Source organism: Petaurus breviceps, unplaced genomic scaffold (genome assembly GCF_028583685.1).
Source record: "Petaurus breviceps papuanus isolate PSGF00001 unplaced genomic scaffold, PetGlider_PUasm1.0 77, whole genome shotgun sequence".
NCBI lineage: Eukaryota > Metazoa > Chordata > Mammalia > Diprotodontia > Petauridae > Petaurus > Petaurus breviceps.
This window is the reverse complement of record NW_027186492.1, coordinates 4546017-4561064: the sequence shown is the minus strand read 5'-3', so window position 1 is coordinate 4561064 and position 15048 is coordinate 4546017. Positions and strand designations below refer to the sequence as shown.

Sequence of the window (15048 nt, the reverse complement as noted above, 5' to 3'; positions counted from 1 at the left end):
TAAGAATGCCTTTCATTTGGATAGGAATTGGTGTATCCAGAAGCTGACTGTAACAGGGTCCTTTCTAGCCCCCATATCTGCCTGATGATCTATTTCATAGGTTCAAGAGCCCTTGTATTGGAAACCCATATTCTAGAAGTAAAAAAAAAAAAACCCCGTGTAAATTGTCAATTCGTTTTCCTTACGTGGTTTAGCATTTAAAACATTCCACGGTAAGGCTTAAGTCTAAAAGGGCACATATACAAGGTCATATGACCAAACCCAGAGGAACTCTGGAGTAATAAAAGTAAATAAGAAAACCTCTCTTGGTCCTTCTTCCTTTCCCCATTAACTGTATTTTTCCAGCTTTCTCCCTAAATGACCTACAGGCATATCTAATCCTAACGTCATTATTTACTGACATTTGAAAATCAGAAGGTTAACTAGAGATCCTAAAAGTACAGGGAATACTAATACATTTCAACAAGTTCTCTTTTGGTAAATTAGTAGATATTTCAAATATTTTTTAAAATTTAATTTACTAAATTCTCAGTTATTTTTCCCCTTCCCTTTGAGATAATCATGGGGGGTAGGGGAGAAGCTGTTCAATAAATAACAGAACCCAATTCATTATTATGATTTGCTATAAATCGACAGGGGCATTATCTCTACACACACACACACACACACACACACACACACTCTCTCTCTCTCTCTCCTTCCCCCCCCTTACTTCCCTTTCTCCACTTTGAATTAAGATTTGCTACATTCCCATTTGCTCTTGCTACTGAGCAAGGTAAGTACAAGCCTCCTTATTGCAGGGATATCCTCCCTGAAAGAAGAAACATAGTCATATATAAAAAAATCTTTATATTTGTTCTGGCATTTATTTTCCTAGTTTTGAGGGAAATCTTTCTCTGCTTTTTTCTCTTAAGTAGTCTGTTTCAAAAAAGTCCAGGAGAAACAAATCTATGAACTTCACTTGCCTAAAAGCATGTTTTGCTAGAAATGTTTAAAATACATTCTTTTCAAAGTAACTGGACCAATAAATTTTCACAAAGAAAAGTACACATACATATATTCTTTATATTCGGCTTCTGTTAAACTGTCTCAATAGTCTTTTACTTCACCATGGGCTTAAATTTCTAAACACTAACCTCCCTCCCTCATCCATCCCTTTAAACAAGAGAAATAGACAGAGCTAGTGAGGTGGCATACTGGAGGTTCTTCCCTATAGTTTTGAGCCAATGTACAGGTAACGACAACATCTCTTTAAAGATTCCTGAGGTAACAATTTAAAAAAAGACCTAAAACAAATATATTTTCTCCCTACCAATTAATATACTGCAAAAAGTCAAAAGTGAGATGAAGAATAAAAGAAAATTATTAGGAATATTATAGCTCACAGAGGGAGATTATGAACTTCCTCTTGGTCCAGAGGGAGTATGAGGAGCTTTCTTACGTTTGGACTACTAGATCTAAGATGTTGGTACTTAAACTAATAGAATCCATTGGTGGATTTGAAACCAAAACCCCACAAGCCTAAAGGAACAACCCCATAAGTAGTAATGCCTAGCAACCCCACATCTGCAGCTATGTACCTTGCCATGAGGTAGAAATCCAGTCAAATGCAACCCAATTTCATTGTAGTAATATGCTCTTGTATATAAGCCCCAAACAGCAAACACTACAATATCAATCTAAAACCACTAAGAAAGTTGACACTGGAACTCCTAGTACTTTTCTCTTTTATCATGAGAGGTACATTTTCTATTCTTCTAACCCCAAATTCCACTTAGAAGTAGTAGCACCTCACAACAAAAAGCCTCTTTTATTGAAAAAGATCAGCAACCAAGTCCAAAAAAATCCAGTGGGTCATTTGAACAGATCTGACCAATAAAAACTGCAAAGACAAAACCAGGCAAAAACTATACCTAGACAGGATCATATTTGATGGAATAAATGCTAGCAAGATAAAGACCATCAGATGCAAAAGCTTCTTTTGCATTGGGAGATGCCAGAGACAAATTTCTTCACAATGTACGTAGGAAATCACTAACATACCTTGCTGAACTACAGCACTGTTGGTAACTTGAGGCTTCAGTTCACTTTGCAACAGAGCAGGAGAAACAGTTACCATTGGTCCTGAGACTAAGGGTCCCTTTAAGGTAAGCACTTGCCCTTGTGGAGTCATCACGAGACTGGCAGTATTATGTATTGTGTGAGAAGGTGAGATCTTTTCTATAAAGAAGATCAGAAGTCAGTTAGTATAGAAAGTCTTTAAATAAACCTAGGAGTCTAATTTAAGTCTCTAAAAGCATTCCCTCTTTTAATAGGCAAACACAGTTTAATTTTAATGTAGGTCAGGAATCACATTTAGGAATACATTGTTTTTCTGAATCACAGTGAAACAATGAGTTAGTGTCAGTTCCTTGTTTACAATTCCTCCACATGGAGATACTTTTCCTACTAAAGAACCTACATTTAAAACTACTGATTCAAAAAGGTGCTTTGACAACAGTTTCAACAAATACATCAAGATTTTACACAGTTGTCCAAGATAATCAAAACATAAGTTTGTTAAATCTTTATGAAAATATAGGGTAATATAGTATAATAATAGTGTGCATTTATATAGGGCTTTAAGGATTGCAAAGTGCTTTAGAAATATTTCATTTTATCCTCACAACAACCCTGAAAAGTAAGTGCTATTATCATCCTCATTTTTTTTTAAAAGCAATTGGGGTTAAATAACTTGCTCAAGGTTCCATGGTCAGTTATTTCTGGGTGTGGTGCTAAGTATCTGAGCCCAGATTCAATCCCCAGGTCATCCCAACACTGGGGCCAGTGCTCTTACTCGCTGAGCCACCTGGCCACCCCTAAGCAATTGGGGTTAAGTAACTTGCTCGAGGTTACACAGCCAGGTGTTTCTGGGTGGGTACTAAGAGTCCGAGCTGGATTTGATCCCCAGGTCATCCTGACACTGGGGCCGGTGCTCTTACTCGCTGTGCTACCTGGCTGCCCCTATTATCCTCATTTTGCAGATGAGAAAACTGAGGCAGCAGTTATGGGACTTAATAAAGGTCACACAACTACTAAGTGTCTGAGGCCAGATTTCAATACAAGTCTTCCTCCCTCCAGCTCTAGCATGCTATCCAATACACCCTACAGCAGCCTCTGAGTACAAGAGGAAAGAGCAATGGGAATGAGTCAGTAAATCTGTATCCTAGCACTAGACCTGTCACAAAACAGTTACTAATTTGGGGCTTCAGTTTATTAATTTTAAAAAATGGAGAATAGGGGCGGCTAGGTGGCCCAGTGAATAGAGCACCGGCCCTGGAGTCAGGAGGACCTGAGTTCAGATGCAGCCTCAGACACTTAACACACACCAAAAAACTAGCCATGTGATCCAAAAAAAATGGAGGATGGACTACATTATCTCTGAAATTCCTTCCTGTTATAAAATTCTATAAATTGACAACTTGTGAAAATAAGTGCTACTAAGTAAAGACTCAATAGCATGGTTTTGCCATATCTATTACAATAACTCATTAACCATCAAAAAGTTCAATTTAACTTCAGCACTAGAAAAGTTTTAGTTACTAAGTGCCTGATAAGTTTGCTTTTTCCTTCTTAATTTACTTGCCTAATAGTAGCCTTGAGTGAAGAAGGAACAGAAACTCAAAACTAGTCCACTTTGCTTCCTATTGTTAGAAAGAGGGTAGGCAAACAGAAGCTCTAAGTAAGAAACCATCTTCCTCCCTAAAACACAATTATATTTTTGGGTTGCTGTTTATCCAAGTTATACCTAAAAGTACTGGGAACCCAACCTAGAGATAGAACTACTAAAACAAGAACTAAGTAAAGCCAAAGTCTGAAATGAGTACCCTTAGAATATTTTTCTCATATACCAATCATTTCAAATTAGCAGATAACTGATGCTCTAATCACAGACTGGGGTTTTTGTTCTGGGGTATAACTTTTTGTTTTCAACCACTATGCTACACCTTACTAGAAATCATATATTCAAAATATCAATTTAGATTTATATAAAAGGCAGATCCTAGTTACCAATTGTGGAAGTCTTTTAGAGTTTGATTGGAAATGGTAAATAAATTCTCCTCTGAAATATATACTGAAAGGGAAATGCTCAAAATTCACTGTATAACATAAGTGGATACACAATTTTGTTTTTAGTATATTTAACAGAAAAGCAAAATAAGTCAAAGGGAAGTTAATAGTTCAGCAAATTGGATTGCTTTATAGCACTCTTGAAATGACCACGAAACATACTTCCTACCTGTGGACGGCAATCTTTTCCTGGCAAGTATCAATGGCTTCCCTCGTCTGCTGGTCATGACCACCTGCCCTAGCTCTACAGAGGATGTGGAAGCTCCTTCTTGCTGTTTGACTGCTCGAGGGGGCACAGCAGGCTCATCCTGGTCAGTTTTCTTTTTTTTCTTTTGTGCTTCTAATGCTTGCTGTTTGGCATAAATGTATTCCAGCTTCTTCAGGACAACTTCTTCTGTCTTACCTATAGGTTAAAAAGAACCTGAACAATCTTCTCTCACTATCTATGGCCCAGATAAAGATGAGAAACAGCAACTGAAATCCATTTGCTTAGTCAAAAAGGCAAGCACAGCTTTTGTAAAGCAGCGCTGGCTGTACCTCTAAAGAAGGTTAAAGTTAAAGAAGTTAAAGCCAGTACACATCTAGTCTCTCGAAACACATAAAATCTACCAAAGTTCGTTTCTTTCCTAGAATTTACTATTACTTTTCTTCCCCATCTACAAAAGTCTTACCTGAAAGAGAAGACACTTTGCGGATCAGATTATTCCGTTTTCGAGTTAGGAGATTTTTCTGCCCTATCAACTTGTCTGCCTGGTCTGTTAGTCCCTGGATCTCTCCAAAGGCCTAGGAGAAAAATATACTCACCATGTCAAGTCAATTCACTTTCCTTAGAATGATTTCTTATTATGTTCTGGGCTGACGTCAGCCAATATAGTAAAGGATTAAAAATCACACATGAAAAAAAAATTTTTTAAATGCCATTTAAAAAAAATCCAGAAAGTGTTGAAGGGATGTGTTCATTTAAAAAATTACAGATGGTTGGATAATTTGTACTATCAAGGCCCTGATTATTATTGTTATTTCCAAAGTATATCCCTGGATGTTTAATATTATACAGACAAGGAGCTTTTCCTATGGGGTGTTCATTCAACAGAACCACCCAGTAGTTAATAATACATTACTGGAAGGTCATCTATTTGTTTAACTGTGTTTTTACAATTAAAATGGCTTTATAATTAGCAATTTAAATAGCTCACCAAATCACTCTATTTGCATATTAAAAGATTTTTTCATGATTTGCTTAATGTTATCTTTCTTTAAAAAATCGCAACTATTAAGATGTTATGAAGTAGTACTTACTCAACTGCTAAACTTAATTTAGAGAAAGTATGATGTTCTAATGCTTTCATATATTCTGTGCTGGATCACCTCTAGATCTAATGATTAAAGATTTCAAGATCCTTTTACGTAAACACAAGGATATACTCAATAACCCAACAGAGGGAAATTTTTTTTCCTTCTTCCTTATCAATTCTAAACAGTTATTAACCTATTGTGTACATAGCAAGGTACTTGACATTATATAAAATTATGAAGTAGAGAGAATGTGGTCCTCTCTGTGAATCATTTCCTTTCTTAACTTCAAGAATGGGACAATCTGGCCATTTAGGAATTCATTTGATGCAACAAATGAAAATTCCCCATATGTGAAAATATCATTGTGCTTTAGTGACCAGATTTTCAATAGTATTCTTCTGAATATAAAATACATCTATCCAAAGTTACCAACAATTACCAGAAAGTAGTCAATACTCCTCTACTTACTCTCTCTGTAAACTGTCTTTTAGCTCAATCCATATATACCAATTAAATAGAAAACTCACCCTGGTGAGAATGAGGCTTTTGGAGACCTTAGAAGAATGAAGCAAACCCAATGTTATTTTTAATTTCTCAAAGAGATCCCGCATTTCACCACGCCGACGCCGTTCATTGGCAGTATGGGTTCGGCGATAATAAGCAAAAGCTTCTGCTTCTTTTTGTAGTTTTTCACTCCAAAATTCAGGTTTCAGTTTCACAGGAATTGGTGGATCCTATTAAAATTAAAGATGGACAAATCAACCAAACTTTGAACCAACTCATCCAAATGCATTCAGATCGAAATGGAAACCAAACTATCCTACATCACTGACAGTTTTTCTGTTTTAAGAGTATACTCTTTTCAAATTCTGGCAATTCTGCTAATTGAAAGGTGCAAAGACAAAGATGGATGGTCATAAAACTTTATAACATCAATTAGGTTTAGATAGACATTGACAGGTCAAAAGAGACTTAGGCCTATCTAACCTATAAATAGGTTATTTACAAAGGCAGTTCAGGAGAAGTGGTTACTTCTTTGGCTACATATAATGCAGTGAATGATTTATAATGTTGCACTATTTGATAAATGTGTTTGTTAATACTGTATTTCTCCCCTCTGTGTATGAGTGTTGTGAATATCATCCTGTCAGGTGGTATACTTTGCAGTAAGACATGTATAGAATGTACTGTGGACATGATGTACCTTAAATTACTTTCAGTGAGCTGAAAATTTTTGGCCGCAGGGAGAAATGTAAACCTTGCTTAGAATGTCTATTTCACAGAGACTATTGGGTCTGTTACTGTCTTTTTAATAGCCAGATAAGAACTCAGATTATATTATTGCAACTTTAAAATGCAGAGAAAATACTGGGAGAATAGCAATTGACTGTGAGAACTAAGAAATGGATTGATAGAAAATATCTCTCTGTATAACATTAGGGAGAAAGTAAGATGATATATTTATAATCCATGTGCCTTGCCCCATGGAATCCTGGCAACTATGTATTTTGTCTTTTTACCTATGAGTATCTGATAAAAACTATTAAAAATATTAGATGCAGAAGAGGACATAGAAAAGAAAGAAGTAAAGAGATCTTTGTTTCTAAAAATGCTATTTTTCAATTTTATTTTATTAAGAATATTTGGTAGGAGAGACTTTTCATAATATATTGAGAGACAATGAAATGCTATTATTAGATTGTAAGTTCCTAGAAGACTGGGTCTGTCTTCTGCCTTCTTTTGTATCTCCTGGCACAAAGTTGAAGCTTAATACACATTTATTATTATAATATTGAATTTTCAGACAAAGGAAAGAGGCAACAATGGTATTTTTAAAATATTACGTAACTTTGGTCACAACCAAGATATTGAGAATGTATATGCATAAATATAAATAAATTACATATCTTGATGTCATTACTGTTCTTATTTGTTATCAAGTTAAATATGTGTGTATGTTAGTAAAATAATGTCAGTAATTTTAAGACAATAGCATTAGGAACAGTGTCCCATAAGAGTTACCTTTAGGAACTTGGGTAGGAAATCAATTCTCTGGTGGACCCAAAACTGTATGTATGTGGGAAGGGGAAGGAGAGGAGTGGAGAGGAGATGATATTTGTACATCACTATGCTGGGAAGAGTGGGGTTGAAATATGTGAGAAGGCTACAATGGAATGTTAAGGTTCACCAAGATTTCAAGCAGCAATTGTGGGAAAAACATAAAGGAAGGACTTATTATGGCATGACACTTATCTAATTAAAGGATTTATAGGACACCAGCAGGTCAAGCTGCCTTCAACTGAGAATAGCTAATGAAACTTTCAACAAAGACCCAGTATGTCCCTGGTCCTTCATTTCTACTAATAAGGAAGGGAGGGAGGGAGGGAGAAAAGAAAGGAAGGAAACATATTTGAACAGACCTTTCGACTCTTCTCAGGTGCTTTCTCTTCTGAAGGAATATGGCTATGGCACCTGAAAAGATAGATAGACAGAGTCATTTCCCAACACCCTATAACTAATTTTATGATATGACAACAAGTCTTTACTGAAACAGTCGGCTCTCTGACAACTCTTACATAATGACTACATACCTCTTTACATACGAGTGAAAAATGCCTGAATATACCTCAAAATCATATCAAATTACACTACATTTACAATATGCTTAAATTATGCCCACTCTTAAGGCAACTCATAAAGAGTTTTGGAGATAAAAGAAACTACTAGCTCCTCAAGTTCCCAGCACTAATATGTATTCTCTCAAATTTTGTTTGCATTATACTCATTGGTGTAGACATTGTATTCCTGACCAGTACAATGTAAGGTCACTGGGGGAAGGGACTCTTACTTATGTCTCTGAACACCTAAAATTTAGCACAGTGTCTTATAGATAGAAGATACTTAACATCATTTACTGAAATGCATTTAATGAGGATAAGAGGGAACTAAAAGAGAATAAGGAAAATTTTTATTTTTCTCTATTCCCTATCAAGATATGGCCCAATGAAAAAGATTTTGTAAGGGGCGGCTAGGTGGCACAATGAATAGGGCACCAGTCTGGAGTCAGGAGAACCTGAGTTCAAATCCGGCCTTGGACACTTAACACTTACTAGCCATGTGACCTTGGGCAAGTCACTTATCCCCAATTGCCCTGCCCTCCCCCTCCCTACTCATCTCAAATCCTATCCTTCCTACTTTCTGCACAGAGATGAGATGGAACCATAAGGTAGGGGATGGAGAGCTGGCCCTGGAGCTAATAAGACCTGGGTTCAAATCTTTTCTCTGATCCGCACTAGCTGTATGACCCTATGTAAATCATTTAACCTCAGGCAACATTCTCAGTCCACACTTGCCAGAGAAGACACATTCAGGAGTGCCCTTTATCAATGAAATTCAAGGTTCAGTCTCTCTACCTATAAAGTAAGTATTTATGCTAGATACTCTACAAAAAATGAAAATATAGGTATGAAAAGATGGTGTGCTTAACCTGGAAGATGGTACACAAGAAGAAATCTTCATTGCATGTGCCTGAAAACCACTTGTAACTTTTGAAAGACCATGGTTTCTTTTTTTCCTATGGTTTTTCTTTTTCTATGGTTTCTTTTCATTAAAAAAAAAAAAACTGTTGCCTAATTACTTGTTTGTCTCAATATCATGTTTACCTGCCTTTGTTTTTTCTTTTATATCCCAATTTTCCACAACTTTTCTTTCAATAATTGCACTATTAACTAACTGTTTCTATTTTTCCATTTTGTGGTTGTGAGGTCTAAAATGTTATTTACTATTAATTTCAAAGTTTAATGTAGAATTCCTTAAGCTATAAGACTAATTATATACAATTCATTTATCTCCCTTCCCAGGGAAGAAAGATATTTATGGAGATTACTACTATTTTGCACATTATTTCTGATGAGTACAGATGATGACTTCCAGTTAATATGTTTAAAATCATTTTCTCTCAGTGACAAAGTGTCATTAAAATAACTAGATTAGGTAATTGTAAAAGAGAATGATAAACATCACAGTGAGCAAATTCTTAATTTAGTAATTTCAAGGGAACTGAGTGTACCTTTTGAATTTTAACTCATGTTCTTCTATCTATTATCTAGAACAAAGCTAAGAGGCTAGAAAGGAACCAGGACACTTACTCAAAGTTTCTAAACATAACACTAGATTTAAATTACTAAAGAACAAATTAAGGAGAAAAACTTACGGTTGCTTAGAAGAACGTATATGAGCAGCTGTGGCCTTCAAGCGAGCAATATTAATCTTCTCTGAAAATTCCTCAACAGTTTCAATGTCTATTTGCTCTTCTTCTTCAGTGTAATCCATAGAGTTACTCTGAAATAAGTAATTTTAAATGGTAAGCTATATACTACTTGAAACAGAACACATCTGGGGCTTTCATATTATTTCTCCCATCATGAAATTAAGCTTGATAACACCATGCAATACAGCAGGGAGCCAGAAGACCTTGGTTCAAATCCTCACTCTGCTTCTCACCACTTGCAGATTTCAGCCAAGTCACTTAACTGCCCCAAGTCTAAGTTTCTTCATCTAGAAAATAAAGTGATTAGACCTGATAGCCTGCAATGCAACCTACAAGAGATACTTATTAGCTATGTCACATCAGGCACTGATCTTCAGACTGAATAAAAATCTAAGTCTCAAAGGACTATATTATCTAACTCATGCCAATGCTAATTTTTGTGAAAGGTAATCTTAAAAATTTATATAGATCTCACAAGAACAGAAAGAGTCTGATTCGGGATTTTTTTTTTTAAAGCAATTGGGGTTAAGTAACTTGCTCAAGGTCACACAGCCAGTTATTTCTGGGTGTGGTGCTAAGTATCAGAGCCCGGATTTGATCCCAAGTCATCCCGACTCTGGGGCCAGTGCTCTTACTCACTGTGCTACCTGGACACCCCAAGGATTTTTTAAAGGAAAAAAAAAGCCCTACCAATTAAGGATTGGTTTAAAGTGAAATGCTATACTGGACAATCACAAAATATCACAGGCTTCCTTAAAGTATCTACAGAACCAGAATAAAACACCTGGCACATTTTGCAATCCTATGGTTTGCTTTTGAAAAAGTTCAGATTCCAAAACAAGTTCTATATTGGATATCTACTATATTATGGTATACGTCAATTAATAAGAATTTACTGAGCAAACTATATGTACAACACTATTTAAAATGGCATATGATACCACCATTCTAATATCACTAAAGGTGTTATCTATATTAAAAGATTTGGTGTAATGAGATGAAAAGTCAGAAAATAAAACCCGAATCCTGGTTTTGCCACTTTCTAACTGTGTATTATTGGTTAAATCACTTAAACCCTCTGACCTGAAAAGTGTTTCTTCAGCTACAAAATGGAAAAAATTATTTTACTTCCTGCCTCAGAGTTATGATTCTCCAAACAAGATAATATGAAAGTGCTTTGCTAATATAAAATTGTACAAATAACCAAATGTTACTAATAGCTTTCAAAATAGTTATTTCCCACACCAGAAATAAAAGAAACTTTATTTAAAACTTCTCTATAAAGTGTCAGGTATGAGTATACCTCAAATTACACAGTACCTCCTAACAGCATCTGAAGTTGTTGAGATTTATTCCATCACACCCTCTCTAATTCCCACTGAACTTGCCACCATTAATGAGTGAAACAGAAGACACATTCTTCCTTCATGCTTGACAGACAAGAGCAAGGTCACTGAACATTTGTTTTCCACAATCACTGAGTAACTACTGATTTGTTTTTCTGTTCAACCTAAGCACCTTTTCTGATCAAACACCAATCCTCCCACCCAGACCAAAAACTCTTCTGGGGATGGAGTTCTTCCAAGAGGCATTGCTACTCTTTTGCTCTTAAAAAGACTATTTCAAACCCTTTACAACTTGGATATACAGGAGGTCTAACTACTTCTCAAACTCAATGAACTCCATGAAGCTAAAAGAACAGTGATATAATCTAACAACTAAATCAACATCTGGTAGTTGTCTAGGTATGTGCTAGATGCCTTATATAATTTAAACTAGAAGGTTTTTATCTACCAAATGGGTGTCTTTTACTGGGCAAGCTGACATACCTTCCAGAAATGCATTTAGAGAATGAAGGTATAAGACAGCCACCCACATTCTTCCAACACATTCTTCCATTCTTCTAAAATGTCAGCTCAAAAATATTGTGAGCATCAGATATAAACACAGGCAAAAGCATCTTTTTTTTGTTTGTTTTGTTAGGTTGGCCAAAAGAGCAAACATGTTGTTATACCGTGTTACTAGCTACAACAATTAGTTTTAAAAGTCAGATTGTTCTTGGTTTTTTTATCTAGTACTACTTAAAATAGAAGACTAACCAAAAAGCTTAGTATTTCCAATAACACAGACTCCAAGGTCACTAGATTAGAGAAGCCTGTCTTTCAACTTCATTGTAATCCACTGGAGAGGACTAAGCGATAGTAAACAGCTGAGTCAAAATAAGACATTGGCATAAACACATTCTGAATGATTTATTTCACCAATGTCCTAGTCTGATATCTCCATGGCACAGTGACCTAGAGTTTTCACAGGTTTTATGGCGTTCTGGCACATCTTAACAAGTTTAACAAATTTCAATTACAGGCCTATTGATAGACTGTTCATCTGTTGTCTGAGGAAACTCAGTCAACTTTAAGAGAGGCTCATCATCATGTTGCATAGTGGTTAATCTTCTGGTCAAGAAACTTCTAGAGACCATTTATATGTTACAGAGGGACTGCAACCCGCTTCAATGCATTAAGGACGGATGCTGATAAAATTATAAATTCCTGAAGTACTTAAATATTTTTAGCTTAGTTCCCTACACCCCCACGAAATTATGTATGGTTTTTGTTATTGTTCAAATATGAGAGAACAGGAAAATAAAGAGTTATGTCAACACAAAAAAGTTAGGTGACAGCAGAGAATGGGTAAATAACAAAGAGAAGGGGCAAATGAAGCAGTTTCAAGTAGAGTATATTTAAGGTAACAAGCTAACAATGCTAAAAGAAGAATGAGAGGAGATGGTGGAGATCTGGGTGGATACCTAAAGGTTATTCAGAAAAATCTCAGGCTACATCCAGTCCCCTAAATTTGACACTATGGCAGCTATTTCTGTTAGTAAGAAAATGGTTAAAAAAATACACTAAGTTATAGAGAATGGTGATTAAAGAGAAAGAATTCAAGAGACTTAAAAGACCTATTTTTAAAACAGAAGGTAAAAAAAGCATTATGGCAAGATTAAGTTAAAAAGACTAAACATGGTTACTCCATACTTAAAAAGTATATGTTCCTGTGTAAAAATAATTCATTTAATAGAAATGGAAGTAGATGGGTTCTATACCAACATATCTGTGATATCAAACTGTGACTCATATAGAGAACAGTACTGAACTTCAATCATACCAAATAGAATAATGGTTTAGAAAAAATAAAAACATAATTCATTAGTATGATTATTACCAAAAAGTCTCAAGAGTGTCAAAAGATATTTTCCAACCATTTCAAGATATTCAAATAAGTATCAAAAATGTGCTCTCAATATGGTGAGCAATCTGTATTTGTTGCCTGGCAATATGAAAACTAAAAATATAAAAGTAATTTATTTACTTATAACGTAAGTCTAAACACCTAATTGAAGATAGCAATCTTCAATAATGTCTTGGTGATCCTCTAAAGAGGCTATTGGCTGTATCAAACTACTGAATTCTGTAAACTCTGCAGTTAAAACAAAAAGAGTCTCACCACCTTTTCTTCGACATCTTCACTCTGGTAGTCAGAGATGCCATCAACCATATCATCAGCAGAATCATCAGTTTTCTCTTCTTCCTCCTCCTCTTCCTCATCTTCTTCCACATCTGAAAAAGGGAGGTCAACAATGGTTCTTCCACCCTTCTTCCTTTGCTTTAGATGTTGCTGTATTTGCTCTCCTGTTAGCAGCAAATGACCTTGAACAACTTTATCCCCTTTTCGGGCTCTTTCAACCACTTGAGGAACAACAGGAATAGCTGAAGAATTAGGAATCTTGTTCCAAGTATCGGATTCAACATTAACATTTCTGGTGCTTTTAGCAATTTCACTTTCCTCCAATAAGCCAGAAGTGCCTTGCTTTTGACCAAGATCACTGGGATTTTCCTGACTTGCCTCAGTTCCTTCAGTCAAATGCTCATTTCCAGATTGCACATGTTCTCTTGAAATATTACCACACTTCTGGATCAAATTCTCCTTCAGGTGGTTTTCCTGACTTTCTCTAGTAGTACTTTTTTTCTCTATGGAAGTCGCACAATCCTTCTCTTTTGCTTCAGGCTGTGATGTTGCCTCCTCTTGTACCACTTTGCTTCTGGATAATTTGTCTTCCTTAGAGCTAGCTGAAAGTTCACTGTTCATCAGTTTCTCCTCTGGGTTCTTTATATCTCTCTGCTCCTCATTTACACTTCTCAGCTGAGAAGACTCTCCCTGAACACTACAACTTTTCAGCTGTACATTATTCATTGTTTGAACTGCTTTATTTTTGACTTCTTGGGGAATAAATTTATCTTCTGGAACCTCATTCACTTTTTCTTCTGAACAGGAGAGATTACAATTCTCTTTCTCTTCATGAGCCTCTTTATTGCTTTCATTTGCCCGTGACCCACTGATGTAGGAGTGGTCTGAGGATATGACATCAGCAGAAATGTCCTCTTGTGAAAGGGGATCTTTATTTGAAGGACCACCCCCACCTTCCTGCAGATCTTTCTGGGCTATTTCAGAAGCAGTAGTAGTTTGGTCTTGCTTTACTACATCAGTCAAAGGTGCCTCAGTCCTACCAGGTAATTCTGCTTCCAATTTTAAATCATTTTCTGGCTCTGTGACCTCTCCCTCTTCTGAATGTAAAGTCTTTTTATGACTGTCCTGCTTCAAAGAAGTTGTTTCATCTTTCTGATCCAGATTTTGAGACTCTCTCTTCATCTGCAGTGAAGCAACATGCTGAATAATTGAGTTGGGAACTGGTTTCTGTCCTGGGAGCTGCAACAAAGCAAAACTACCAGACTGGAGAGGAATGAGACTAGCTGTGCCAACTGGCTGCCCACCTGAGCTGTAAGTTATTTTGGATTCTGAGCCTGTTTGACTTGCAAAGCTGCCTGCTCCAGGAGGAGATATTCTCAAGGTCAAGGTACCAGCTTGAGACACAAAGCTAGGCACAGTGGAAAGCACAGATGATGCCTGAGTAATTAAATTCATAGGTGGAGAAGAACCAACAGTCTGAATCATGGGACTCATGGTTGAGAAAGTTGAAGGAGAGGCAGAAGAAGGTGGTGTTTCAGGAGGTTTGGAAGGTGCAGGTAAACGTATTCCAACTGCAGAGCCTACAAGAAAAGCAAAACGACAAATTGTCATTCCCCAAATAGAGCCTCTTTTCTTGGACAGAACATGTCACTTTCTGAAAGATTCAAAGAACATACACTTCAATCACTATAACAAAATCTGCATCCCTAGTGTCTTAATTTGCTACTTCCTTTAAATGAGAGCAGGGATTATTTTAACTTTCTTTTTTTTTGGGGGGGGGGCAGGTAATTAGGGCTAGTGTCTAAGGCTGAATCTGAACTCAAGTCCTCCTTACTCCAAGGTCAGTG

General features: G+C 36.2%; 1 protein-coding gene across 14 annotated transcripts in view; it reads right to left on the bottom strand.

Annotated features, from left to right (window-relative positions):
* MGA (MAX dimerization protein MGA) overlaps positions 1–15048 on the bottom strand; it is a 256974-nt gene that overhangs the window by 5095 nt on the left and 236831 nt on the right. For 11 of the 14 annotated variants that reach the window (XM_069105789.1, XM_069105790.1, XM_069105788.1 and 8 more), the window contains 7 exons: positions 13181–14781; positions 9620–9747; positions 7827–7878; positions 5934–6140; positions 4782–4893; positions 4280–4513; positions 2044–2220 (listed from right to left, as the gene is read on the bottom strand). In XM_069105789.1, the coding sequence (XP_068961890.1) occupies positions 2044–2220; positions 4280–4513; positions 4782–4893; positions 5934–6140; positions 7827–7878; positions 9620–9747; positions 13181–14781 (2511 nt within the window). The remainder of the gene's footprint in view (positions 1–2043; positions 2221–4279; positions 4514–4781; positions 4894–5933; positions 6141–7826; positions 7879–9619; positions 9748–13180; positions 14782–15048) is intronic. The other 3 variants (XM_069105794.1, XM_069105798.1, XM_069105801.1) reach the window with 1 other exon arrangement.